The sequence below is a fragment of the Copadichromis virginalis genome, linkage group LG11 (assembly GCF_057382275.1).
Source record: "Copadichromis virginalis isolate Kocher_CV1m ecotype Utaka linkage group LG11, C_Virginalis_male_GT1.1, whole genome shotgun sequence".
NCBI classification, from domain to species: Eukaryota; Metazoa; Chordata; class Actinopteri; order Cichliformes; family Cichlidae; genus Copadichromis; species Copadichromis virginalis.
This window is the reverse complement of record NC_140628.1, coordinates 9,149,626-9,176,230: the sequence shown is the minus strand read 5'-3', so window position 1 is coordinate 9,176,230 and position 26,605 is coordinate 9,149,626. Positions and strand designations below refer to the sequence as shown.

At 41.2% G+C, this 26,605-nt stretch overlaps 1 protein-coding gene across 1 annotated transcript in view; it reads left to right on the top strand.

Moving 5' to 3' along the window:
* Positions 1 to 26,605, top strand: part of vps13b (vacuolar protein sorting 13 homolog B) — a 297,789-nt gene that overhangs the window by 72,083 nt on the left and 199,101 nt on the right. Inside the window, exons 18-19 of the mRNA XM_085472981.1 lie at positions 10,590 to 10,724; positions 11,521 to 11,700. Coding sequence (XP_085329107.1) covers positions 10,590 to 10,724; positions 11,521 to 11,700 — 315 coding nt within the window. The remainder of the gene's footprint in view (positions 1 to 10,589; positions 10,725 to 11,520; positions 11,701 to 26,605) is intronic.

Sequence of the window (26,605 nt, the reverse complement as noted above, 5' to 3'; positions counted from 1 at the left end):
CATTTCACGGGCAAACTCAACAGCTTCAGTTTTAATCCCAAGGCACTGACAGACTGTAAAATATTCAAAAATATTAAGAGCAACATTCAGAGACTAAAATTCATTGCAGCTGACTGGAACACAGCCGCTAGGACTTGTAATACTTTGAGTTACTGTGGTGCTCAGTGGCAACTACAGGAATAACACAGCGCACAGCACATCCAGTGTAATCTGTGTTTCACAAGACCAGATATGAGTAAAATAAGAAAACATACCGTAATATTATATTTTCCTTGTCACTCGATTGCATGTCTGCATGGTTTATCACACAGCTGTGTGGGACTGTTGATTATCCTTTGCATTCCAGTGAAGTCCACATTAGTGTTGTATTTTATTGGTGAGCTATGCAGCAAACAGTATGTCATTATTGGTATCTCTAGCTGAAAATGGACAGGTGTGTGCCCATATGTGCTTGCGTCAGTGCATGCACGCTTGGACTATGTGCCTTTGTGCTCAGAAGGTTAGCATCAGCTGTGTTGGTTTGGCTCTACTTTACTTCACTCCTCATTCATAACTTATATTTTGTTTTAGAACATAGTATTTTTCCCTTTTAAGCTTCATCTCAGTTTATTTATGTCTTTTTCTTATGCTTTTAAGTCTTCTCTGTTGACAACTTTTATTTTGTTCCCAATTCTTTTTGGATTTGTTACTAGGTCCTCTTTTGTATTCTCCTCTTTTTTTTGTAATTGTCAGAATTCCCGGTTCTATGTTATATGCGTGTTCTAATGTTTATACATTATGCATGTTATTGTGGTTTTTAGTAGCAGCAGCAGTAATAGTAGTAGCCAGTAATTCCTGTCTACCAATACTTTTACCCACTGCTAACCTCAGATTCGGCAACACACTGACCACAGTGACCTCCCACATCTTACTCAACTCTATGCAGTTCTGTGTGAGTGTAAAATACACCGTGCGTAAGAATTGTGTTTATGTGTCTAATTTTGGTAGTGAAAAAGTTTAATCCACCCAGATTCTTTTTGTCATTGCTAATTGCTGACCACATTAGGCTCTCACATGTATTTCTACTGACATCTCAAGGATATATTATTGAAAGCAGTCTCATTAAATGTCTGAATGAATAACCAGTTTATACTCAGCACTGGTACAAAGCCTGATTAGAAAAAGATGATAATTATGAATAAGCCTTGTGCCCTTTCCTGCTTTCATTCAAGTCTGTGTGTGTAGTTAAGTATTTCTGTCTTTGTCACATCTGTGACAGAGCAACAATTCCATATACCGCAAGTGCACACCCTTTGAGCAGCTCATTTACATTTTATACAATGGATGTTTTTGTTTTTTTTTCTTTTTTGCCTGCACCTCTTTTAAACATGAGCGGTGTTTAAAACGCTCAAAAGTAATTTTTTTAACTTGTCTTATTTGAGTTATAAGTGAGCGGTATAAACTTTCTACTGTCCAGACTTTTGCCCTTGACTGTAACTTTGGTTCTCACTTCCTTATTTTACTCTACAAGGCTATATTTGAAAGATAAAAGATCAAAGCAATTTAAATTAGCATAAAATTGGCATTTCCACCATTGATGGATTGAACTTTAATGTAGCTACCACAGCTGGTTTTCCGGCCTTGGAGCTCTGTGGTGGTCTGGACTGCGACAAAAAGAGGGAGGTCTGGTAAAAGTTGGTTGGTGGTGGTCACCAGTCATGCTTTAGATGATTGCTGGGTGATATACGAGCTGTGACATAGCTTTAGCGTGACAGACATGAGGGGAAAAGAACAGAGGACGAGAGAGTGAATGATATAATGAGCAAGATGAAAAATGAAAGAAAAAGGAACATAAAGGTTGAAGGGAAAAGTGACAGAATGAAATAAAGAGGGTGAGAGTGTGGGGCCAACTGTGCCCAGAAATACAACTGGTCATTGGCTTGCTTTATTAATCCCAGGTCTGGCACCTAATTGCGTGTCAGTTTAGGCACACAGGCAGAGAATCGTGCATATTTGCAAATGCAATGTATTCCTACCTCCATCTTAAATGGATCATATATATATATATATATATATATATATATATATATATATATATATATATATATATATATATATATATATAGCTAGCTTCTGAACATATGATCCCATTTAAGGCAAATAATCAAGACTATGTTCTCACTGCATAGCAACTACAGGCATGTTGTTAATGTTAGTAAGGGACGTATGCTCTCACTCATTTAACCGTATCATTATTAAAACAAGCCCTTTGTTTTTAGTTCTCCCTACACTTACCATGGTGAGGTGAGGAGGGGGGGGTCAGGACAAAGCTGGGGAAACGATTGGGGGAAAAAAACCTGCCAAGTCCATTCAGGGTCACATTAGTGAGACTTACTTATGCTTTTCTTCACACTGATATCTCCCGTTGCTTGGAAACAAACATGATCTTTGAGACACATCAACAATAGTTTTACGCATTTTTGCACTGCATGAAAAAGGCTGCTCTTGTCATGGCCAGCAGTTTATATCCCTGTGATCTAACTGCCTGTGATGCTGTAGCACAATAAATATCGGTAATAGCTCATTGTTATAAGAGGGGGGAAAACTTTTCACATCGTCCTGTCACCTGTGTAATCTGATGCCTCGTATGTTTTAGATTTTATGTTTTCTGGTCCCAGAATTTGCCCATCTGTCTTTGCTACCTCCTCCTTCCTCTGTTTTTTTTCTCTTGTGCGCCACTAATAATGCAGCTGTTGGTAGCATGCTTCTGGCTATAAGACTGAACACAGGAGGTTGCACTCTCTCAGTTTTTCATTGTTTTCCTGTGTAGATTTTGGCTGACACAGGCTTATTACTCACAACCTTAATGTTTCTCATCTATTAATCAAGACAAGTCAGAGGAACATGCAGCTTTGCCCTGTCATCTAATGAGCCCATACACTTAGCTCATGGAGATTGTTTTGATAGTTCTTTTGATTGTTCTCCTGTGAAGAAAGGAAGGACAACAGCCCTTTTTATGGTCTGCGGTTGTCACAAATGTCAGTAAAGGGTTGAGAAGCTTAATGAAAACCCTGAGATGTCTGTTTCAGCGTGGCCTGGCCTCTCACTCAAGTATCCATATTTCTTTGAAGAGGTAACTTATTGGTTTGAGAGAAATTTCTGCCTGTCGACTTGTCTTCTTCACGGATTGACATCAGGACAGGAAGAAAGCAGGAGGAAAAGAAAGAAAGAAGGATTTTTTTCATCTGTACGCAACCTTACATAAAAAACACGTCGTGTCAGCATCAGAGAATTGATAAATAAATCTTGGCTGGAACTTGAGACGGTTCTTGTCAATGAAAACTTCAATGAGCTACAGACGGGCTCGCTCCACTCCTGGCAGATTGTGATGATGTTTTAAGTCAGTCCAGACTTCCCTGCTTTTCTTGTGTCTTCATGAAGAATTCTGCTCTTTCTCTGTTGTTCACTTTAGTCCTGAGCTAATCAGAGAGGCCAGCGGAGTCGATGCAAAGCAGAAGTTTGCTGTGTAGTCCCACAATTAAACATTGGATTACGCGAAAATGTATACGTTTAATGGGATGAGAGCACCAGGAAGTGCCTGAGGTCTGGTTGCAATAACATATCAAGCGCAACTTTCACTAAACTGCTTTTCACATGTATGCACAGATGCAAAATATCTATACGCATACGCATTTCCACATCAAAGTTGGTTTGGTGAGCTTAAGCATTCATAGGGGGACATCATGCTTGTCTTGTCTCACCATGGTTGTCCATTTATCATGCCTCTTTTCCTCATACCGTCCACAGAAGTTAGCTGAAATTCCGCCAAGTAGTTTCTTCCCCTTGTTTGTTTGAATTGTAGCTCACTTTTTCTATCATGGGAAATGAGATGTGATTCCAGGCATGTTGAAGAACATGGACGGTCCCAGTGCAGAATGTGGAATTCTGAGTTTTGACTTATTTCTTCCTTCTCTGATATGAATGTTGGATGGTGTAATTTACTTGAACACTAAATCCAACTGAGCATTGACACGCACTATAGTACTTGAATTAGTGCTTAATTTAAAGAACTACTACACTTTTTAGAAGCCTGATTACTGCCAAGCATGCCACACATGGGATAAGAACATTTTCTACAGATTTAAGCTTTTGCCCATTAGAGTTGGGATAATGAGCTCATCTCTCCCTGAAGTGTTAAACTGAAATATGATATGAAAATCCCACATAGACTCCCTTTTGGCCTCTAAAATATGTCACCTACAGATGATGTAATAAACAGAGCCCAAAGTGTGAACAGTTTTTTGAAAGTATAGATTATTTAAAGACTGTTGTGTTGTGTGTGTATAATAATATGGATACTGTACTGATTGTAAACATTAAAGCTATTAGAGCCTTTGATGAAGAATAAAAATCAAAAGAGAGACATTGCACATATTTCAGCATAATGTTTCGATAACAGAGATAGGTAATTCTTAATAAAAACTAAATACAAGCGCACACACTAAAGGGAAGAACATCTCTGAGACTTTAAATGAAACACACTAAAAGACTAATAGACTTTAAAGCTCTTGCAGCAGACTCTCTGAATGTTACCAATCAATGACAGCCTCAAATAAATCTGTTTGTATTTATGTCATCTGGTAGTGTCTGCAGAGCTGGCTCCCTGCTGTGAGCCAACCGCCCCATCTGAGGGTAGTGACTAGTGCCGACTGAGCACATAGCTCCACGTCACAGAGCCATAAATTTCCACTGTAACTCCCATTGAAGTGTCTCAGCAGCACCAAAACCCCAGTCACGTCTTGGCTACCACCACACACAGACACAGTCAGCCTCTGCAAAGCTCAGACATAAATATTGATCTCGTTGGATTATTGATAAACAAGAATGCTCTGCTCGTTTTCTCTTTAATTCTCCCCTCATAAGGGAAGTGGAGTGAGGAGGGAAAAGCTTGTGAAAGAGGACAAGAATAAGCTATGCAGAGATCTAGAGAGTGTGAGAGAGAACGGATAGTAATCCAGAGTTGGATTTCAGCAATAGAGGGGACTGGTTTAGCGTCATTAGCTGTGGTCTGTAGTTTCGAGCATCTCTCATGGTGAAACCACACTGGTATTCCATCCTGGCATCTGCTTCAAAGCTAGAATGCCCCTGTTTCTTATGCTAACCAAATTTGTCAGAGCAGCATTAGGCTGGGGATATGGGAGATTGAGAGGCAGACCTTCTCAACCAGAACTGTGTTTTAATGACCTATCTTACCACCGACTAATTATTTCCTTACAAGTGGCAATGGGGGAATCCTCTATGTCACGGCACATGTTTGTCTATCACATTTAGCACATCTGTCGCCCCCTTTTCTCTCACACTCTCTCTCTTTCCCTCATCTTACTTCTTTTATAACTCTCCCTTCAGTTTTGCTCTTGATCCCCTTCCTCCCAACCCCCCCACCACCCCAACCCCATCCAACCACTGTCTTCCAAACCTCACTGCCTAGGCACATTAGTTTTGGCCAAATTGCTTCCGCATGAAGACTCCTTAATTGTGGTAATTCAGTGGCAGAGAGAACCACAGTTTGAATGTGTGGAGAACATGTGTCACTGCTTCAGTGGGCCGACAGAAAAGCCAGCAGCACCTGGAGGGGATGGAAATCAAGAAAATTAGACCCCCAGCTTCTGCTACCACCGGCACTTATACCCCATCATTGTCTTTATACCATGACGGTTATAGGGAGCGAGTACCGCTTGCACACACCAGTACCGCTGTAACCTTCATTCAGTGAGGTAGGAGCAGCTTGACTGGGATTTTATCATATGTGTAAGGAAACCCATTATTTTTGTTCACAGACACTTGCTGGATTGCTTTTCTGTTTTCTGTCTCACCACCCAACTTTAAAAAAAACAAAACAAAAAGCAATTCTTCCTAATATGCAAAGCCCCCCTCAAAAAACAACCCAAACTCTGGCAGCAATTACTGGTTATATAAACTGCCCAGCTCCTTCATCTATCTACAAACAGCTGTTGTTGTTGTTTACATCTGTTTGAAATCAAACATGCATATTCTTCCTGTGTGCAGATATTCTTACAGCTTTAACCTGTGCTAAATAGTAGTTGTGATATTTTTTTTTCTAACTGCAATCCCTTCAAATATCAATTATGATTTAGCTCAGCTCAGTTTATTTTTATTTATGTTGTGTTAAATCACAACACGTGTCATATCAACGCAATTTCATAAGAAAGATTCTCTGATGGAACCATAATGAACTTTTAATGCATCCCCCAAAAGTACCTCAATGTCATTTTTACTATCATAAAAATCAGTTCTTGTTATCGTAGTAACTCGATGTTTTTCTTTCTCTAATGCAGACCTTTGTTTGAGTAACAAAGCTGCTCTCCTTTTAGTTTTAACTGCATAACAAACCACTACTGGTTCACCTTGTCTGTTTTCCTGTCCCACTCTCTCAGCATGTGTCTGCATTTTTGCTGTGTGTCAGTTCTGGGCAAGATGCCAGCAGACCTGCTCCTACTTACTGCTTCTACTGCTTCCCTCCTGACTTAGGAGAGACAGTTATTGTTTCTGCATCAGCACTTAATGGCTCAGCTGGCTGCTTTCAGGCTACCCAACTTGTCTATGTCTACCTCTTTTTCTGTCAGCCCCCTAGCTGCTGTGGGCCCGTTGCCAACCTTGGAGGTTTTAATACTTTAGGTTATTTCCCCTTCTTTGTCTGTCTTTGTCTTTTCACCTGCCCTTTATGGTTTTGAGATAATTTACATCCTTTTTTTAACTTGTTTCCATCACACATAAAGCTGGTCATTAATGCATGGAGTATGTAGCTGCAAAGAGGGAGGGTAATCAAAACACAGCTTTTAATAGTTGTTCTAGCACAAGTCCTATAGCTTGGTTTTTACTGTATTTTGTATCGTTATCTCTTTTTTTGTCTGTCTTGGGATTTTTTTCAGACTTGTTATATGGTGTAGTATTTGAAGAACAGGAAAAATAAACCTTTTTTTATATAGCATCATAAATGAAAGTAAAACTATTTCTGGGTTTTGTGAATATAGACTAAAAGAAATGGTTCGCATCTTGAGGTAGAATATTGCCTGGTCCACCATTGTAGGCAGACAACTTTCCCATAGCCTTCCCCAAAGCTGTGAGAGCAGGACATGTTGGAATGTGTAAAGCATGGCTTTCAAGCCTGCAGATGTGCTGCACATATATACTGAACCATGGACACGCCAACTATTGAGGTATGCAGAAAGTAAAGAAAGTACCCTCCACCTCCCATACGGTGCATGTGTTAGTGTGTGCATTCTGCTTTTTTGCATCAGCTCTTTCTACCCCTCTTTATTGACTTTCAGGCCCCCTTCCCTTCATCTTCTCCGCACTTTCTCATTGGTGTTTTCTATGGCAAATCCAGCTGCCCACAGTTGCGCCCTTAGTGTTTGATGGAGTGCCATACTCTCTGGCCCCTAGCTGTGTGTTTATGTACTTCTTGCACCTGCCTTTGCTTGACGAGTAACAGTACCACACACATTCACTCACTCAGTCAGTCACACTGACACACTCTATACACACTCTAACCCAACATACACACATGAATCACACGGGATACTGCTGTTTAAGCCAACAAACTACCTACCCTTGTGTTTTTACTCTTTCTGTGTACCCCACATTTTATAGTCCTAACAGCTGGACAAAACATTGCTTAGAGCTCCCCCATGCAACAACCACCAACCCAGCAGGTGCACAGTGCCCTTAGGACATCTATGTGGGCAAGGGGATATGTTATAGTGATACCTCTAGTGCCATTTATCAAAGAGAACACAGAGTAGAAGAAAAGGCCCCTGTCATATTACAGATTGGCTTGCACTTTTAACATCTTCGTCTTGTCCAAGCTCTGGGGAACAGTCGGGGCAACTCATCATTGTTGATGTCATTTTTCTTTTAGTGCTGTGTTGAAAAAGGCCAAATGGTCACTGAGTCTGGTTATTCATTCTCCATGAATAGGCTACTCTTTCAGGGTAGATGGGTCATGTGTTTTTAGGTTTACTCAGATACACTCAGTGATAAAGCCAAATGTCTTGGGCAATGTTCTTATGACAAATACATATTATACTATACTATATTGTTTCTAGTGGGAGAAGTGAACCTAACTTTATGTAGTACATATATCACTTTTAGTCATTCCCTCTGGTCCTTGGCCACATGAACTAATCTAGAAATCAGTGTTTCATGTATATACACGCGTATCCTTTTCACATACATTCTTTGAAGACCAAAGTTGCTTCCCTGGTTTAAAAAAACATATAGAAAGATAGAAGATAAGATTACTGAAATTGTGTACTTGGGACACCCCCTTGGTTGTGTGGAGCACAGACTCACTGATTAGTGTTTGGTTGATAATTAAGGTGCCGACTCTGCAGCTCTGCTGATTCTTAGGTTAAAATTAGGAGTGGGAAAGAAACCGTATAAAGAGCAAAATCACGCTCATCATTTGGATGCCATTAGTTTGCAATAGAGCATGCTGAAGATTTTGAGAGTGGTGTTGTTTTATTTTACAAGGTTTACATTGGGCATTACCATCTACTTAAAAGAACTATATACACTGTACTGCAGTGTAAATAGAAAGTGGCTCCAAGACAAAGATATATATTACTGGTTGCCAGTATTACAGCCTCAGCCTAAACAGAATAAGGCAGCTAAATGCACAGAGTGGTTGTACAGCACTGCTCTGTTTGACCTGCAGATATATTAAGTGGGAGACAGAGAGACAGAAGGAGGGTTATTAACATAACCATCTTCCATCTGGTCTCATGGAGGGCCTCTTAGACAGCAGGTGAAGAGGTTGATGGGCAATTTGTCTGAGAGAGAGAGAGGAGGGAAGTCAGTGGTTAGAGTTTTTTAGCAATTTTCAATAATTCCCCGGTTAAGTGTGCTATGTGTGTGACTACTCAAACATGCCCTACTTCACACTGCTGATTTACGGTGAAACTACATTTGAATTTTTAGTTGATCAGAAAAATACTGTGTGCTATGTTGGTGTAAAGCCCATCCAATTTAGCACTGGTTATACAGTGTTTAGATTTTTCAATCACCTGTGTAAGAAGGAAATTTGTTATATAATATCTGTGTGTATACAAAAGAGTTTGAGAGGATAAAACTAGTAGAGTGGCTCAGGAAGTAGAGCTCGTCCTACACTTATCTAAGGTTGTATTCATCCTGGGCTGAGTAAGTGACCAAATCTAGACATAAGTTTGCATATTTGCAAAGGGATGATTCAGTGGAGGCAAGTTACCAAACCTCGAGTTGCCCTTCAAGCATCCATTGGTGTGAGTGAACATTAAGTTAAAAGTGCTTTTGCATAGAATGAAGCACTTGTATGTACGTGTGTGTGTGTGTGTGTGTGTGTGTGTGTGTGTGTGAGATTTGCAGTAGAAAGTGTTTTGTATGCTAAACTTGAGTTTATTTATGTTGATATTGAACCTTTTTTGCCGTTTGCTCAGTGACTTTGCCGTCCCTTGGCCAACACACGACAGAAAAAGCCCCAGTAAGTTGTAAACTCGACTGAAAAAGTGCTGTGGACACTTGTAGGAAATAAAGCACAATCGCTGTATGAGAGGATTATTTGAGAAGGAAAGCCTTATTGGAACAGGTGATGCAAGAATTAAATGTGATTCCCTTGGACAGTTCCAGCTTACTGGAAGAATGTAGCATGTGATGAATGGATCCTCCTCTCCTCTCTCAACAGGCGGTTTGGCACATAACTTCCTTAACTCCACAGTATCTTTTAGTCATCCAGCTACGTCTCCCTGCTTCTCCTGTTATGTGTTTGAAATAGCCTCTCACCATAGAAATAACACTGACATATAATAGAGAATATGTAATTCCTTGTCACATTGCAAACAGTTTCATTTTGGAAAGATGGAAGACAGGAGGTTCTTCCACACTAGGCTGCCATTAAGAGAAGTAATCATAGAGTGAGGAACACTTGAGGCTCCTGTGATGTAATGCTGGTGTGAAGTGAGCTGTACTTGACACTAAGCTGAATACAAGCGTGACTACATGGAATATTGTTTTGGAAATAAACGATTACTCACAACAAGTTAATTAGATCTCTTTTTATCATGATTTTTAGGCGTAGCAGTGTGGGTGTGATTTCAGACTGTCTTGTATCCAAAATGATCTAAAAGTTTTCACAGGAAACAAAAATTGCAATAATAAACAAAGATAACCTCTATAAATTTTCAGACCCTGTCCGCTTGTACTCAGAAGAAGATATAACATTAAAGAAAATAATAACTTTAAGTATGGACTGGCGTAAACTTTAAAACTGAGAAGGTGCATCATGTATTTTAGAAAAATTGCCCAGTGTCGTTTGTCGTGGTTTATAGCTGACCTTAATATGCAAATGTATTTTTTTCAGATTATATGTCAAAGACATGCGCTATCAGTAATACTGTTGAAAACAGAGGACACCTTTTCTTGATTTCTTTGTTTAAGAGCAACTAGCTGGTCAAGAACAATTAAAGGCCAATCAGGTGTTTAACTAAGTCACAGAAGCGGTGCTTAAATCTGCCGGACTGCAGTTCATTTTCACTTTTTTTCACTTTTTTTATTAGGTGTGAAATATCCAGGCCCGTCACCGACTCTCGAAGGCTCGGTCCAAAACCTGGAGCTGAAGTTCTGCAGCCGTGCGACGGTGAAATGTGCCTCAGGAACCGTGGGAGCTGTAAAAGTGTGCGCCAGGACCCCAGGTGTGTGCAGCTGTGCCCTGTTAAAACTTTACTGCCTGTGTAGGAGGGAAAGAGTGAGACAGACTAGACTCTTCTTTTACTTTCTTTAACTTATGCTTTTACACACTCTACTCTGTCTTGCTCCCTCTCGTTTTCCTGCTCAGTCTTTATGTTGATTTCTATCCAGCTATGTGATTCAGTTGCTGTTTTCTCCTGGGGCGCTGTCATTGGGCTGTGGCCATGTCTTTGATGGCAAGGATGTTATTGGAGCTAGTGTCATAGCACAGAGTTCACAAGGTCAAGCTGCACATGATGTGGGTCAGATTAGTAGATCTATTGCAGCTGTCAATATAGAAATACAAGCAAACCATGTGCAGTTAATGCCCTTATTTTAAAATGACCATTTATTGTAGAGTCACAAAAATATGTGCACATAAGGAGTGAAAATGACGATGGAGGGCAAAGTTGTTCTTTTGGACTATGAGCTCTTCAACTAAAGTGAAAAATTAACAAAACATGGCTTTACTGGTGCATAGGAGTGGTCATAATAATAATAATTCATAATTCGTTATTAGGCCTTTTGCCTTCTGTATAGCAACCAAATAGTGCTGTTGCAGTTACTTCAAGGTGAATCACAAGGAAGTTCAAATAAAGGGCTGTTTTTAATACATGAAACATTTACAAATGTTTTATTTTATGTGTACATTTGGTCATTCCTATTTCAGAAATGCTTTCCAATTTATGGGAGTCATTATAGCTTGATTTGGAGAAGTGGAGAGTTTGTAAAATATTACAAACTATTACTCTTGTCTTTCAGGTTCAGGAGAGGGAGTGAAGGAGAAGCTGGTTCCTCTGATTCAGGGTCCATCTGACACTAAAGAACTACATATGAGCCGCTGGCTTAATGAGATTCGCAAGCCTGAATCTTTGCTGGCCCCTGACCTGCTGGCATTTTCTATTCAGGTCCCTCAGCAAGGAGATGATTGCAGGAACTCAGGTATAAGTGTTTTAAATGTATGGATTACCCTCTTTTCTCCTCTCCGCTCCTCTCCACCCCTCCCCACCCTTCATTTATAAATCAGGTTTTAGTTCATTTTCTGGTTGTGGTTTTGGTGTTTGGGTTTGTTACAGGCACTGATTATATCTGCACTATTGGTGATCTAATTCAGGAGTCTCCATTTGTTTAGGTTGTCATATTTTCCTTCCTCTCATAATGTCATGTAGTGCCCCCTTTCAGTTATTTGTTTAGTAAAGCCGATAAGTGTTTCCCACTCTGCTGTCCTTGAAGCAGGGTTGGCAGCCCTGCATCTCTTTTCAGGCAGTGTGATTTCTCTAAACAGCAGTTAGTCTCTGTCAGCACTGGGCTGAGCTGGCTAACAACAGCTAACCACTTGAGGATTGCTGTTGACGGCTGCTCTGATGTCAGGTTGCAGTTTTGATTGCATCCCTAGACCACAGATTATGTTTCCTGTGTCATTGTGAGGGTGTGTGGGTGCATGCATGTGCCTTTTGAGAGAGGGAGTGGGATTATTCAGTAGCCTTTCCAAAGAGCTAAAAATGCAAACCAATTCCAAAATTTAAAGTGCTGCAGTGCTTGATTTAGTAAGTAGGATATTAATCATCACATCTGTACATGTCGCCAAGGATGCCCTCATTTTTCTGTATGAGCTTCTAGAAATAGATATGACCACGGATATTAGTGTGTTATTAATATTCTTCATACCGTCAACTTAAAAAAAACGTTCTTCCCGAGAAAAACTGATACCTCTCGAAGTATGGGACAGTCTCTACTATGTCATGGCCTTTAGCCACTCCCAAGTTTCTAAAAGCCCACAGTAGGGGCCTTAAAGTACATTCTGGGCTGTTTTCCTGCAACCTTCTCCCAAGATCAGATCCCAAGATCAGATACAGGAGAAGCCTGGGGTGACAAGGTAAAACAATACAGCTCCATTTGTTTTCAGAGTTGTCTTCAGAATCACAGTTGTACATTCCTTTTAATACCGGACTACAGAGATTCATTGTGTAGCCTTGATTTGTGCAAACCGCCAACTCCTGAATCATATCAGGGCTCAGGCCTTAAACATGTCAGCTCTGAGGTGTGTATAGAGCTCTCCTCAGGTAGTTTAAACTGTGAGAAGAAGATGCAGTTGTACCTAAGGGTGCAGGAAAGTAAGAAGAAAACTATTGTTTAGAGACAGTAGATTTTGGAGGTCATCCCTAACCAGGCACTGTATTGCTCTTTAAATTTCACTCTATCATTTACTGTCCCATTTCTAGTAAACCAAGTGCCAGGACACTGCTGTAAATTGCAAATAAAAGGCAGGCTGACATTTCTTAGAGAGGTAATGGTTTGATAAATGTGAGGACAGTCATTGAATACATTTCCTGAATGTTACAGCGACAGAAAGGCAGATTTTTAAAATCAGTGTTTCCGACGAGATGTTCTTCCATCGATTACGTACATGATCACTCAGACATGTAGTAGATAGATACTTTTAGGAGCTCTGGTAAACTCTGTTTAGTCCACGGCCTCAAACCATTACTGTGATTTAGAGACCATATTATTTCAGTAAAGCATGGCTCATAAAGGCAGTACATATTTTTGAATATTAAAACCTGATCTGAACACAAACCAGAAGACCAAAAGGAAGCAAAGAGAGTGGGAGAGCGAAAGGAGATGAAGGTAAAAGGAGGTGGGGGGGCTGACTCCCAGAAGAACTGAATATATCTCCAGCAGATGTGGAGCAGTGCAGGTCTGTGCTACTTCTCATCACTGCCTCTCTTCTTTTTCCCCCCCTGTCTTTTGAGTTCAGATCACTCTTTTTTTTTTTTTCTCTCTCACTGTCTGAACGTCTCTATTGTCTCTTTTCGGACATACGATATTTAACAGTGTGGGATTCATCAGTCAGTTAACTGGCTGCCATTCAGACTTGGGGCATGTTTACCTTCATATTACAATATATAAATATGTGTCACTCACATGTGTCTAAATGACGGAGAAAAGCCACAAATCAGCTGTGATATGTGCCATATTTGCAAATAGCTTTCACCCCTTTGATAATGGGAATCACAAACATTGTGTGTGTGTGTGTGTGTGCTACCAAAGATAGAGCTGTATTTCGCCCCTTGTGCATTTCAGTCTCAGATCAATCACTTTTGTTTTTGGAATATTGAAACGATTAATGCCCTAGACATCTAATTGATCTAATAATCAAATGTGTAGTGAAAGCTGGGGGTCAGCAGCGTGTGACTGTAAGGTAACAACTTTACCACACGTGGAACGTTTTTCTCATTCTCTGTATTTTTCCTAACATGCTGCTGAGGATAACACTTGTGTGTGTACACAGGGTTTTGGGGTGTCTCTTAAAGCTCTGTTTTGTATGGTGGTCAGGCTTACATCAAAGCCTTTGGTTAGCCCACATGTCCCATGTCCCTGCTGTCATCCAGAGGGTGACTAGGAGCCTGTTATAGCAATGTTAATAGAATGATGGATGCAACGCCTCATTCAGCAAGAGATGAAAGGTGGTGTGGCACTGCTCTAAATAGGCTGGACACTTTGCTCCCACAGGGCTAGCTCAGAGGTTCAACATTTTGTGATCATGACATTCCTCAGTTGTTGGAGCACTTGGTCTTGGCATCAAACACACTTTATTCTTCCCATGTGGTTCTGCTGAGTCCATTTACCAAATTCCTAAAGTGTGATCATTATACACTGAGTATACGACCGGGGTAGGGAGAAAAGCTGACTCCTGACAGTAGGATGCAGTGGAAAACACAGCAGAGTTATGAGCGATTTCTGCCCAGTTCTCAAAGCATAACGGGGGAGGGGGGGAATGGGGGTAATTGCCATTAAGCTACCAGTGTGTAGTCAGTGAAGTGTTTAAATATATATACATTCATATACCTTTATTTGATTGACTGCAGTTGATTATAAGTCAAGAGAAGTCTTGCTTTTTCGTATTTTGCCTCTGCCCCTTTATGTATGAGTGATCTCTGCATTGTCTCATTTCTTAGAGCTTTTGACAGGCTCTGAAAATCAACAGCACTTTCCTTATAGATCCTTTAATTCATCCCAGAAGCCATTTCCTCAATGCCATGCACCTTCTAATTTCTCAAGGCTCGGAAAGGCTCATATCTCCAGGGGGGATGTTGGGAAATGTTCATTTTCAGTGTTAAAGTAAAGATAAATTGGTTGTTTTGATATATTGTTTTATTTGAATTATTTGTAGTCCAGTATTTTAATGAAAGCTTTGACACGTTTAATTGTCTCATTCTTTCTCTCACTCCTTATAACTCTTTTATACAAAGTTAATCTAAGGAGATGAGTAGCTTTTAAATATGGCCAGTGACATCTGTTTTCTGTCTAATTGTTTACCAGTGAACTAAAACAAAATTCCAATTTACTTAGAAAATGAAGAGGGTGGTTTGGGTGGCTATGGTCGGCGGTTGGAGGGAGTCCCTGTACACTTGTAGAACTCCTGCAGATCGGGAATAATGTGTTTTTATTTAACAGAGCTGAGGTTGGAACATTCTAATAAATTAAACACAATTAAAGGCGTGGGTTTTTACGCAGAAGAACTAAGCAGCTCTGCTTTGAAGTGTCCTCTTTTATGGATCCAAAATGGTCGAGTAATTTTATTTCTCGCCATTAACCCTTTAGATTACAACATGACGGTCCCACAGGCTTTCTCCAAGTTGATTAGTCGACCCAGATAGCCACAATATCCTTTTCATGCTCTTTTCTTCTGAAATAACAAAACTTTAAAAGCATTATGAGACATGAATAATAAAATATATCAGCGCCACTTTTTAATTAAATAAATAAAAGATAAACTATTGTAATAAATCAACAATGGAAACATGCAAGTCTGCAGGGCAAGTCTGCAAGTGAGGTAGCTGCTTTTAAGTCACAGCAGACAGCAATCCAGGTTCAGGATCAGAAGGGCATAGGTTTTTCTTCCACATGGGCCTAGTTGAGAGCCAGGGACATGTCATCATTCACCAGCATGCATTGGAATGGATGCCTCTGATATTAGATCTATAAATTATTTTTGAATTTAATAAGAGTAGAGCAGTGCCTTTAGTGACTGGGACCAGAAATCCTTGGCCATGTCATTCACAGTGACCTCTAGTGCTACTTTGAGTGTAAATTATCACTGGTACTCAAGAGACAGTTTGATCATTTTGATCCCTGGACAGTGGCTGGCTGGCTGGCTGACTATGTGCTTTTGGCTCAGTCTTGGGTCTGTCATCACTGATGGATGGGAAGGACTAAGGGGCCTTGGATGGGGCTAGTGTGCAAGAGTAAAGGGCTAGAGGGCGTGTGAGGAGCTGGGGTTTATGCTCAACCGTGGGGCAAGCAGCAGCCTGCAGGTGTCCCCCACCCCAAACACACACTCACTTTACCATTGTGATTTCAGCAGAGGAGGGAGGGACCAATGGCTCGAGTGAGTTTTATGATTGTAGAAGAGAGAGGGAGAGTGTGAGTCTGTGAGGGATAGCATGTGTTTTCCCTAGGCACGGCAGCAGCTGCGAGACAATGATTTATGCTTTTCTCAGAACTCTGGGATCTCAAAATGTTACATTTAATCAAGCACACTGAGAGCAGAGCAAATGTTAAAGATGTTCCCTATAAAGCCCTTCAGTTTTGATCTCTTTACCATACCATGGGAGCAGGGAGAATAGAGGAACAAAGTGATCTTTAATCTCAATTTTAACATATTGAAGGGAATAATGAAAGCTACATGGAATTAATCCTGTGCAAATTCCCAAAGTGCTGTAATACTGAACACACTTAGTTCCCTAATAGTTATTAAAGCTGTTTTCTTCTCAATTACTGCTTTAAAATTAGACAAATGGGGGGAAGAAACTGCTTCAGAGTTTATTCTGAATTAAGTCTAAACATATTTATTATAGGAGAGCAGATACTACGTATATGTTGCATGCATTATAGTGACATTTCATGCAAACCTATATATAAGTGTTGGTGTGTATTTGTGCCCATTTATGTAAGTGTCCTGAGAGGCCTGTCCACAGCAGTCAGAAACAGGTGGGGTTCTACAGTACCTCGAGTCTGCAGACCCAAAGACTAATGAGAGCAGGTGGCACTGAAGCACCACCTGACTTTGATCTGACCGTTCGACTTGAGCACATGAATGCATTCCATTATACTCACTGGTCAGTGCATGCACGTGCAAATGCAGAGAAATTGCTACACATGCTATGTTTGCCTCTTTACTGAAATGATAGCCTTTGAATGGGTTGCACTGACACTGTAGATGGGGTGTGAACTGAAGTGGGATCTCCCTTGGTAGCCTCCTCCATTACAATCTTTCAAAGGACTGCCGTACTTTCATATGTCCATCTATCATGCTCTTTTCCCCTCCTTTGCATGTGTTCACTCACTCCATAGAGTGTTAAATCAACAGTCTGGCTTGGTTTCAGGCAGAAACTTGATGGCTTTAAGCTGCTGCCTGAACCTTTTCTGGCTGATAGATCTACAGTAGACAAAATGGTACTAAAAATACATTTATTGTACATGCTTGGGAGAAACCTCAGAAAGCAATTTACCAGGGAAATGTCATAAATGAAGTGACCAGCTCTTCAGCTGTTGGGACCTGATCAAAATTTCACAAGAGATGACTGTGAATAAATGAAGAGACAAGTAGCTACTTCAGATAATGTCTGGGAGTGTGCATTCATACAATTCTAAGGAGTATGAGAATTTAACAGGACTTACTCATTGGGCTTTGCCTCATGCAAATTAAAATGAGTCTTGCCATTCAATTTTAGAATCAAGGGCATGAAACTCGACCAAAACACGTTATCCCAAGTGTTTGTTTGTTTAAGCACCCAGTGACTTCCACAATAGTGTGTTTAATCACCAAGGCAGCTACTCTCATCATGTTTTGTGTATGTATGTAGCAAGGCAGGTAATCTGGAGATCAGACCCCAGAGAATCCTCTCAGAGATGGCTGTCGAGGTCAATCACAGCCCATTACTGGAGCTGTTCATCTGTGAAGTGTTCGGCTATTTAGGCCAGTCTCACAGTTCTTAAAGCCTGAGGCAGAGGGACGAACATACAGATTGGGCAAAAAGAGATGAGGGCTAAGGCTAGAGATGGGGTGGGGTTGGAGTGTGACTCAGGCTAAAGATAGTGATGCTAGTCCTCACTCTAATGATATCACAGCTCCAATGCGAGTATTTTATATCTTCCCTTCAGGATTCAATATGAACAGAAGATGGGATTGTGTTTACACCACGTAGTAAATGAGTGCAAATGACACACTCAGGAAACTTCTGTTATAATAACAGTGAAGTAACAGAATTGAAATAAAAGATTATAGAATAAAAGGAGAAATATAACATTTTGGAAAGATGAGATGTAGCACTGCTACCGTTACACAAATAACATTAATCAGTCATAATAATGGTTAGTTATTCTCTGCCTAGTTAAGGGGTTGAAGCTGTAGAAGATTTAGTCTCTAAGTGTGAAAAGAGGTCATTGTGGGTCACTGCTATTTTACCTCTGAAGGTTGTTGTCTAGGTAAGGTAGAGTCAAAGGGAAGGAGATAAGCAATTAGCCTTTCTCACCATGTGAAAGTGGAGAGAATATTACCTAATCAGTCTCATTAGCGTGATCTCTGGAAAGGCGTAATGACTGCTTGTAATGGCTGTGAAAGGATCTCGTATCACATTAGTGTGAATGTCACTTCCAGATGAAAAGTCTATAGCACTTAGAAATAACATGGGCACAAGGCAGAAGTCTAAAGTGTAGTAATGTTTCTGTACTAGTTTGAACTCAACTTTATGTTTGGTGTGTTTCCTTGTGACTACCTGTGTGTTTGGGGCTACATAATAAATGTGGATCCTCCTTGAAGTCACAAATCTTAAATGTCTAAAGGTTTTACAATATAGATGTGAGCGTTTTACGTTTTGTATGTCTTCATTCAGATTGTTAGGTGAACTTTGGCGATCCACACTGAAATAGCAAAAAAAAAAGGAAGTAAATCTCCTCTGTAAAGCACATGAACAGCATTCCAGTGACACTGCATGGATTTTGATAATGCCTACTTTTAGAAGCATTTAGTGCTGAGCTTTATGTTCTATTAAGTTAAGTCAGTACATGAAGAAATTAAATTTCCCACATTTTTCTGATGATGCTTTCTGCTCCACAGCTGCAACATGGTGATTTAGCTTGTCAGCTACTGGGTGTAATGTAATTCCCGGGGCTCCCTGACTCATTTTACCACTAAGGTACATTTATTTTTAAGGTCTGTCAGTGACACACGCTTTCTTATTATTGAGTTATTACAACAAGTAATTCCAAGTTAAGCTCCTTAGAGGCAGATAGGGAGAGACTCTCCAGTGATCACTGCAGGAAAGGCGAAGGAGTTTTGTTTTGCTGTTTATAAAGGCAGAACAACACTACAACGCGTTAACAGGGCACACTCACTGTAAACTCTGGTTCATTGTGTTGCATACAAGCTGTTTACACTTTATCCAGCTCTGGATTGAGTAGCTGGGATGGAGGAGGTCAATTTACTTAACCTTATCTAATTGAATGTTGTCACTGGATCAAAGGTCGCCACATTCCACACAGTCAAATCAAACATCACACAGTACAGTCACAACAATTGGCTACCCTGGATCACTTAATCAGGGGCTTGAAGTTTTATTCTCACAAATTAGAGGGGATAATGTCCAGACGGACTGTGGAGGGCCTGAACACTGTCTTCAGTTATGCACATTTGGATTAGTTAGCTTTAATCATACTGGTACTAAGAGGGTTTCCTCAACTTTCAAGCAATTTACAATTTACTTTATACATTTCTGTGCATAAAATTTGTTGCATAATCCTTGCCAAAGCCGCCAAAGATATCTTTTAATTTATGTTAAAGCTTAAACCTTGTGATACTTCATGATAAAATATACACATGTGCTGATGTGAGAGGCTGTAGTTTAGTAGATGCCCCATAATGGAGAATTTCTTTCTCTTTGCTGACAGAGACAAACATCAATTTGCGGTGGCTCCCTGTTCATCACGCCACTCAGTTTATCAGTGTCACTGTCTGTCTGTGAGCCATACTTCTGTCTTTCATCTCTCATTATTGCTGTTCCAGCAAGTGAGATCAACCACTACCTCCTCACATTATTAGAGGCTGGTTACTGATTCATACTCTGCCAGTCCTAAAGTCATATACAGGCTAACCAGAGTTCAGACAGATGCTGAATAGGCAGAGCAGAGCAGTACTGAAGCGAGCTGGCTGGAGTTCTGTGTCAGTAGCCAAACCAATATGTGTCTCGCCGCTTGAGTGCCCATCAGAAAACATGTGGTGGTCGTGGGAAGGGGATGAGAGCCCATTAGCTTCTACACAGCTGAGCTGCCGCGGCGCGTCTCCTCCCTCGTACCAAGCCCTCTCCTCACCTCTTCTCTCATTCCCCCAACACGGCACTCCTCCGCCTCCACTCCCCTATTTTATGTGCTCCGCACAAACTTTCCCAGGCTATGCTGTTGCCCAAATGAGTCTGTGTGCGCACATTGCGCAAAGCTTAACCACACAGAACCACAGCAGTATCAGCTCTTCCAAAGAATACAAGGGAAATTAAAAATTAGTGCAGAAGGTACATTCTCACATCAGGCAGCAGTGATGATAAAAAAGGAGTTGAAAGGAAAGTGGTGTATAGGGTTAAGAAGGGGTAGGAGCTGATGTTCTTTGAAATCTCTTTGATGCTGATGTGGACATTATTACTGGAGAAGTACGTTAGATGTAAGTAATTAAGCTAATAGTTGTTGTAGGGTTCTGGGTGGGACAGCGGTGGCGGTGAGAGGCATTTCTCACAGCTCTCTCAGAATAAAAAAGGCAAAGTAATTAACAGAATCAGTCGGTAGGAACCAGACCAGGGGGGGTGGGTTGAGTGAGGCTCAGTCAGGAATGGAATGTGACACACACCAGCTTCACTAATGTTGAATTCTCCCATACAACTGGCTTATGCTCACACACACACACACACACACACACACACACACACACACACACACACACACACACACACACACACACACACACACACACACACACACACACACTCACACTTATTCACACAAACAGAACACTCTCAATAGTACCAATTACAAGGATGGGTTTTTTTAGGCTGGCTTTTGTTCATAAATGCTCCTGGCAAAGAGCACTTTTCAGCATCATCTGTTAGAGAGCAATAGAAGGAAGTTGAAAATTGGACTCTGCAAGGTTTTGTTTGCCACATATCCTGGTCTTCTGTTGTTCAAAGCATATTTCTTTCTGTCACTGAAAACCATTGTGATTTGTTCCAGTGACAGACAGACTGAAAAATGGATTCTCAGAGTCTTTATTGTATCGTCACGTATTTATCTCCTAAGAGTTCTGTAATTCTTCTTGTTTTGTATGTAGAGCTCTCATTTGTCTTCAAAGTCCCCCCACAGACCACACAGGAACATCACTGGCGTCATTTCCCATAAAAGAACCAACAGTCATGCTGCGATGACTAAGTATATGCAGGTTTGACCAGCAGAATGATTGGCAGCTGAAATTATTTAAAGATTTAAAGCTGCAGTCGGTAATGTTCTGCACCTTTCAACTGCATAAAAGATGACAAGAGCATGTTTTAGTGTTTGTACTAGTGATCCTCCACTGACCAGCTGCCTGTGGGTGTGTGTGTCACCAGAGTTTTCTTTGCCAGTAGCTTTTCCTAGAGACTAGTGGTGATTTTTAATACACCTCACTGGGCAGAACTAGTGTAGAGGCCATCAGTAAGTAACAAAAACAGAGTTTCTTTTTTTTTTTTTTTATGGGGCATCTGTGCCAAAAGGTTCTTTGCTTTTTTTTTTAAACCGAGGCAGGTGTACATTTTTAGTCCTTTTTGTAATGCAAGTGTCACATTTTTACAAGAAAGAAATGCCAGCAGCATTAAGAGATGCTGAGCAGCCTGCTGTGCACTGATGCTTTCTTTTTTTTTTCTTGTCACTATTACATTTATTTAGCCAGCTGGAGAAAGGGTAGGATATACACTACACCAGCCACATCCTAACATTAATGGATAGTTTAGTTTATCAAGTTCCCTGTTAGCTGCAGGAATGCAGCAGCTATTCTTGCTGCAGCAGAAGTTAATGCCTCAGCTCTGTGAGTATTTATAAGTGTGTCAAACTAGCACAATATTGATATGAAACTAATACTTGGAGGAACATTTTGCTCGCTGTGGGTCCACTAGTTAAGCAGAAGTAAGTTAGACTCTTGTACGTCCAGCACATCTCTTTTGTGTATATTTTGTGTCATAGCAACCACAGTGTCATAATAAATAGCTAATAAAAACCACTGCACTCCCAAAGAGTTCTCAAATGTTCTCAGGTGGCTCTTTTGAAGGGTGTCTGGTTTTTTCAGCTGGCAAAACATGATTTAATGCACACGCCCCTTTAATGATGGGCAAACGCCTTGTAACTGTTTCACAGTACACTATGCTATAATGGCTAGAGGCAGCATGCACAAAGTATGGTTTATATCAACTTGACCCATGCTGTCTACCTCTGACCTGGGACGGGAGGGTCAGCCACTGATTGATCTGTGCCTTTTCTTTTCTCATTTTTGTGCAGGTTTCTTCTATTTCATTTCATATTTCACTTATACATACAAGACATATGACCTTAAATGCTTAGGCCAATTCCCTGGAAACTCTTGTGAGAATGTATGCTTTAGGTTTGAACTCTTTTCAGTTGCTTTTATTCATTTGTTCATGAATGTCAGTCTGGAAAAAACAGTTTTAACTTTTATTTCCATGGTTAATCAACACCATATCAGAATCAGAATCAGAAAGGGTTTTATTGCCAAATGTTGAGCGGGTTTACAACATTAGGAAATTGCTGCGGTGCTTCAGTGCAAACATACATATCTTCCCTGCACTTTATGTTGTTAAGTTTAACACTTCAACTTTGAGTGTGGCTTTTGGGATCAGGTATAAACATTTCGAAATTGGTTGAACGGCATTATGTAGAAACTAGTTCTGACAGAGCCTAAATAAGCACCTATTCAGAACTTTACACACAAATACAAAGCAGTTCCAGATCCCTTCCCTGTTGTAGTTTTTTTTTTTCCACTCTGTACCCTCCCCGTCTCCGTCACTATCTCTGATCTTTACCCTCCCTCACTTTGTGGCTTTTTCCTCTTTTTCTGTCCTGCACCCATGTGCTCTTCTGTTCCTGGTCCCAGAGTTTACCACCACCCCCAAAGTCTATGCTCTGCTCTGTCCCACTTACCCTTTGTTCAATTGCCTGCCAGGCTGGGCAGGAATGTTAATGGAAGCTGTCAGTGGGACCTGATTTAAAAGGTTACTGGGAGCTCCAACCAGAGCAGCATCCAGTGACAGAGGCTCTGGCCCAGTGAGAGTTATGGTGTTGTGGGTGAAGAGAGCATCCTCCTCCCTTTGCCCCTCAGCCTCTCCTGGTAACTTGAGCCTTATTGTTTCTGAAGGCCAGGCAAGGCCTTGTGACTGGTCAACTCCAGCTCAACTAAACTTTTATTGCCAGTTGTCATTTTGACTCTGAGCACCTATTAATTTTATCTTCTGTGCCCGTTTTTACCATTGTTATTACATAATATAGTTTAGAGACAGGCCCAAACATGTCCAGTCACGACCTTAATTTAGTCACTTGTATGCTGATGACAGCTGATTTTTTTTTTTCCATGAAATGGCTTTCCATTTTGTAGCCTCTTAACTATATTTCAAACACATGTGTCAGTCTTTGTCATTCATTCTCACCATCAGCATTTTTAATGGCCATTACAGCTCTCTTATTTCAGGGTGAAATAATAAAGGCTTAATTAGAGCCACCTAAAATCAAATGGTTATCATTTATTATGACCCATCGACACTGTTTTGCTTTCTAGACCTATGTGAGAGGAAAAATAAGAGTGAGAGACAGAGAGAAATGCAGACATACCATCCTGGTAACAGACTCTTTACCAAAATTAATAATGAAAACTATTTACCATGAAATATGATGCCGTGTTTTGAAAGCTGTGACTAATGTGAGTCTGTACCCACAGTGTGTAGTATCAGCATAAACTGTGTGGGCTGAGATTGAGGCCTGACACCCAACCTACAGGCTACATCTTTGCTTCTGTGTGGCTGAACTATACAGCCAAGGTGGAGACTTTGCTCCAGGGCTTTAGGCCTCTGTCAGTTCCATGGTTGACAGCACTATTAAGCCCTTACTTCTCTGGTATTTCTGGGGGAAAACAGACCAGACCTTTGACACTGGTGTCATACAATCTGAGTGTGAAACTGGTTTCATGTATATATGTATATGTTCACCTAAATATAAGCATGTCAGTGTCCTGTGTATTAGCTGTGTAACTTCCCAGTTACTAAAGGGCAGCAAATTTATCTAACTGGGGACATTTTGAATGCAGTGAGTTATATATAACCCACTCCTGTGGTCTGTTTTTGCCTGTGTATGCATGTAGTGTATAGATGTTTGTAAGTTTACTGGGTCTCCCTCATTATAGGTGTAGGCTTATTACCACGTGATATTTTTACATGATATTTTCTGCTTTGCTGTAGAGTTTTTCATGAAATTTAAGATATTTTTTAAGATAAACATACGTGTTGTCTGAGATTTTGAAGCTGATGGAAAATCTCATCTCATGAATCCACAGCCTCCTGAAATGTTGACACAACGCTAGTGATATCAAAACAGTAGAGAGAGCTAGAATGATAACGGATGAGTGTATTTAAGCAGAGAAGGGGGAGAGGGGGTTGTGACAGATAACATGAGCAGAGGAAGTCAAGACTGCTGATTGACTGCTGAATGAGTCTGCTCTGTTTTAAAGTGTCGCTGCGAGGCCTGGATTTTGGACAAGCAGAAGATCCCTGTCCAGGTGCAGACACTAAATTCAGCCGGCTTCTCCACACACGGAGAGATGGATGACTTGGCTGCATGTGTGGTGCGCTGCATGCAGTAGGCCGGAATTCATGGAGGCCTGTTACCTCGTACTGAAAATTGGATATGACTGTGTGCTTATTAAAGACAGGAAATAAAAGCAGGTGTTTTTTTCAGTAAGTAATATCTAAGAGATATCTTGGAAACTGTAAATCATTATTTCTGATAAACAAATCATTGGTTTGTTGAAAGTAATAGAATCTCTGCAAGCTTGCCGTTGTTCACACTGTATCGCATCGACTTTTAAGATAAGATAAGAAAAGATAACCTTTATTAGTCCCACACGTGGGAAATTTGTTTTGTCACAGCAGGAAGTGGACAGTGCAAAAGTTATGAGGCAAAAATTAGAATACAATAAGAATAAATACAGTACACAACTGTACAGAATACAATAAAATAAAATACTATATACAGTAGAATAAAATAAAATAAATATACAATAAGATAAAAATAGAATACAAATACAAATACTATATACAACTGAGTAAAAATACAACGATGACAGAAAGGATTATTGCACTTAGTATTATTGCATATGTATGGATGTGTGTGTTTGATCAGTTAAAGTCTTTATTATGGAGTCTGACAGCAGTGAGGAGGAAAGACCTGTGAAATCTCTCCGTCCCACACCGTGGGTGCCGCAGTCTCCCACTGAAGGAGCTGCTCAGTGCTGTCACAGTCTGCTGCATGGGGTGGGAGACGTTGTCCAACAGGGATGACAGCTTAGCCGCCGTTCTCCTGTCACTCACCACCTCCACTGGGTCCAGAGGGCATCCTAGAACAGAGCTGGCCCTTCGGATCACCCTGTTCAGTCTCTTCCTGTCCCCAGCAGAGATGCTGCCGCCCCAGCAGACCACGCCATAAAAGATAGCAGAAGCCACAACAGAGTCATAGAAGGTCTTCAGGAGTGGGCCCTCCACTCCAAACGACCTGAGTCTCCGCAGCAGGTACAGCCTGCTCTGCCCTTTCCTGTAGAGGGCGTCTGAGTTATGAGTCCAGTCCAGTCTATTGTTCAGATGAACACCAAGGTACCTGTAGCTGTCCACAGCCTCAATGTCCATACCCTGGATGTTCAGTGGTTGCAGTGGAGAATGCTTGTGCCTGCGGAAGTCTACCACCAGCTCCTTGGTTTTACTGGCGTTGATCTGGAGGTAGTTCAGCTGGCACCAGTCCACAAAGTCTTGGGTCAGACCTCTGTACTCCTTGTCGTCCCCATCAGTGATGAGGCCGACTATTGCAGAGTCATCAGAGAACTTCTGCAGGAAGCACTGGGTGGAATTGTGGGAGAAGTCTGCAGTGTAGATGGTGAAGAGGAACGGAGCCAGAACCGTTCCCTGTGGGGCCCCCGTACTGCAGACGACCCTGTCCGACACACAGCCCTGAGTCCTCACATACTGTGGTCGGTCGGTGAGGTAGTCCAGGATCCAGGTAGTGAGGTGATGGTCCACTCCAGAGTTCACCAGCTTGTCCTTTAGAACCGAGGGAAGAATGGTGTTGAAGGCACTGGAGAAATCAAAGAACATGATTCTCACAGTGCTTCCAGCGGTCTCCAGGTGAGCGAGGGAACGATGTAGGAGGTGAATGACGGCATCATCCGCTCCAATGCCAGGCTGGTAGGCAAACTGAAGTGGGTCCAGTGATGAGCTTATTAGGCGCCGAAGCTGAGCCAGGACCAACCGCTCCAGGGTCTTCATCAGGTGGGATGTCAGAGCCACCGGCCTGTAGCTGTTGAGGTCCTTGGGGCGTGAAGTCTTTGGCACTGGTACAACACAGGAGGTTTTCCAGAGCTGTGGGACTCTTCCCAACCTCAGGCTCAGGTTGAAGAGGTGCTCCATCACCCCACACAGTTGGTCCGCGCAGGACCTGACAACCCTCGAGCTGATGCCATCTGGACCCGCTGCCTTCTTGCCATTAATCCTCCTCAGTTCCC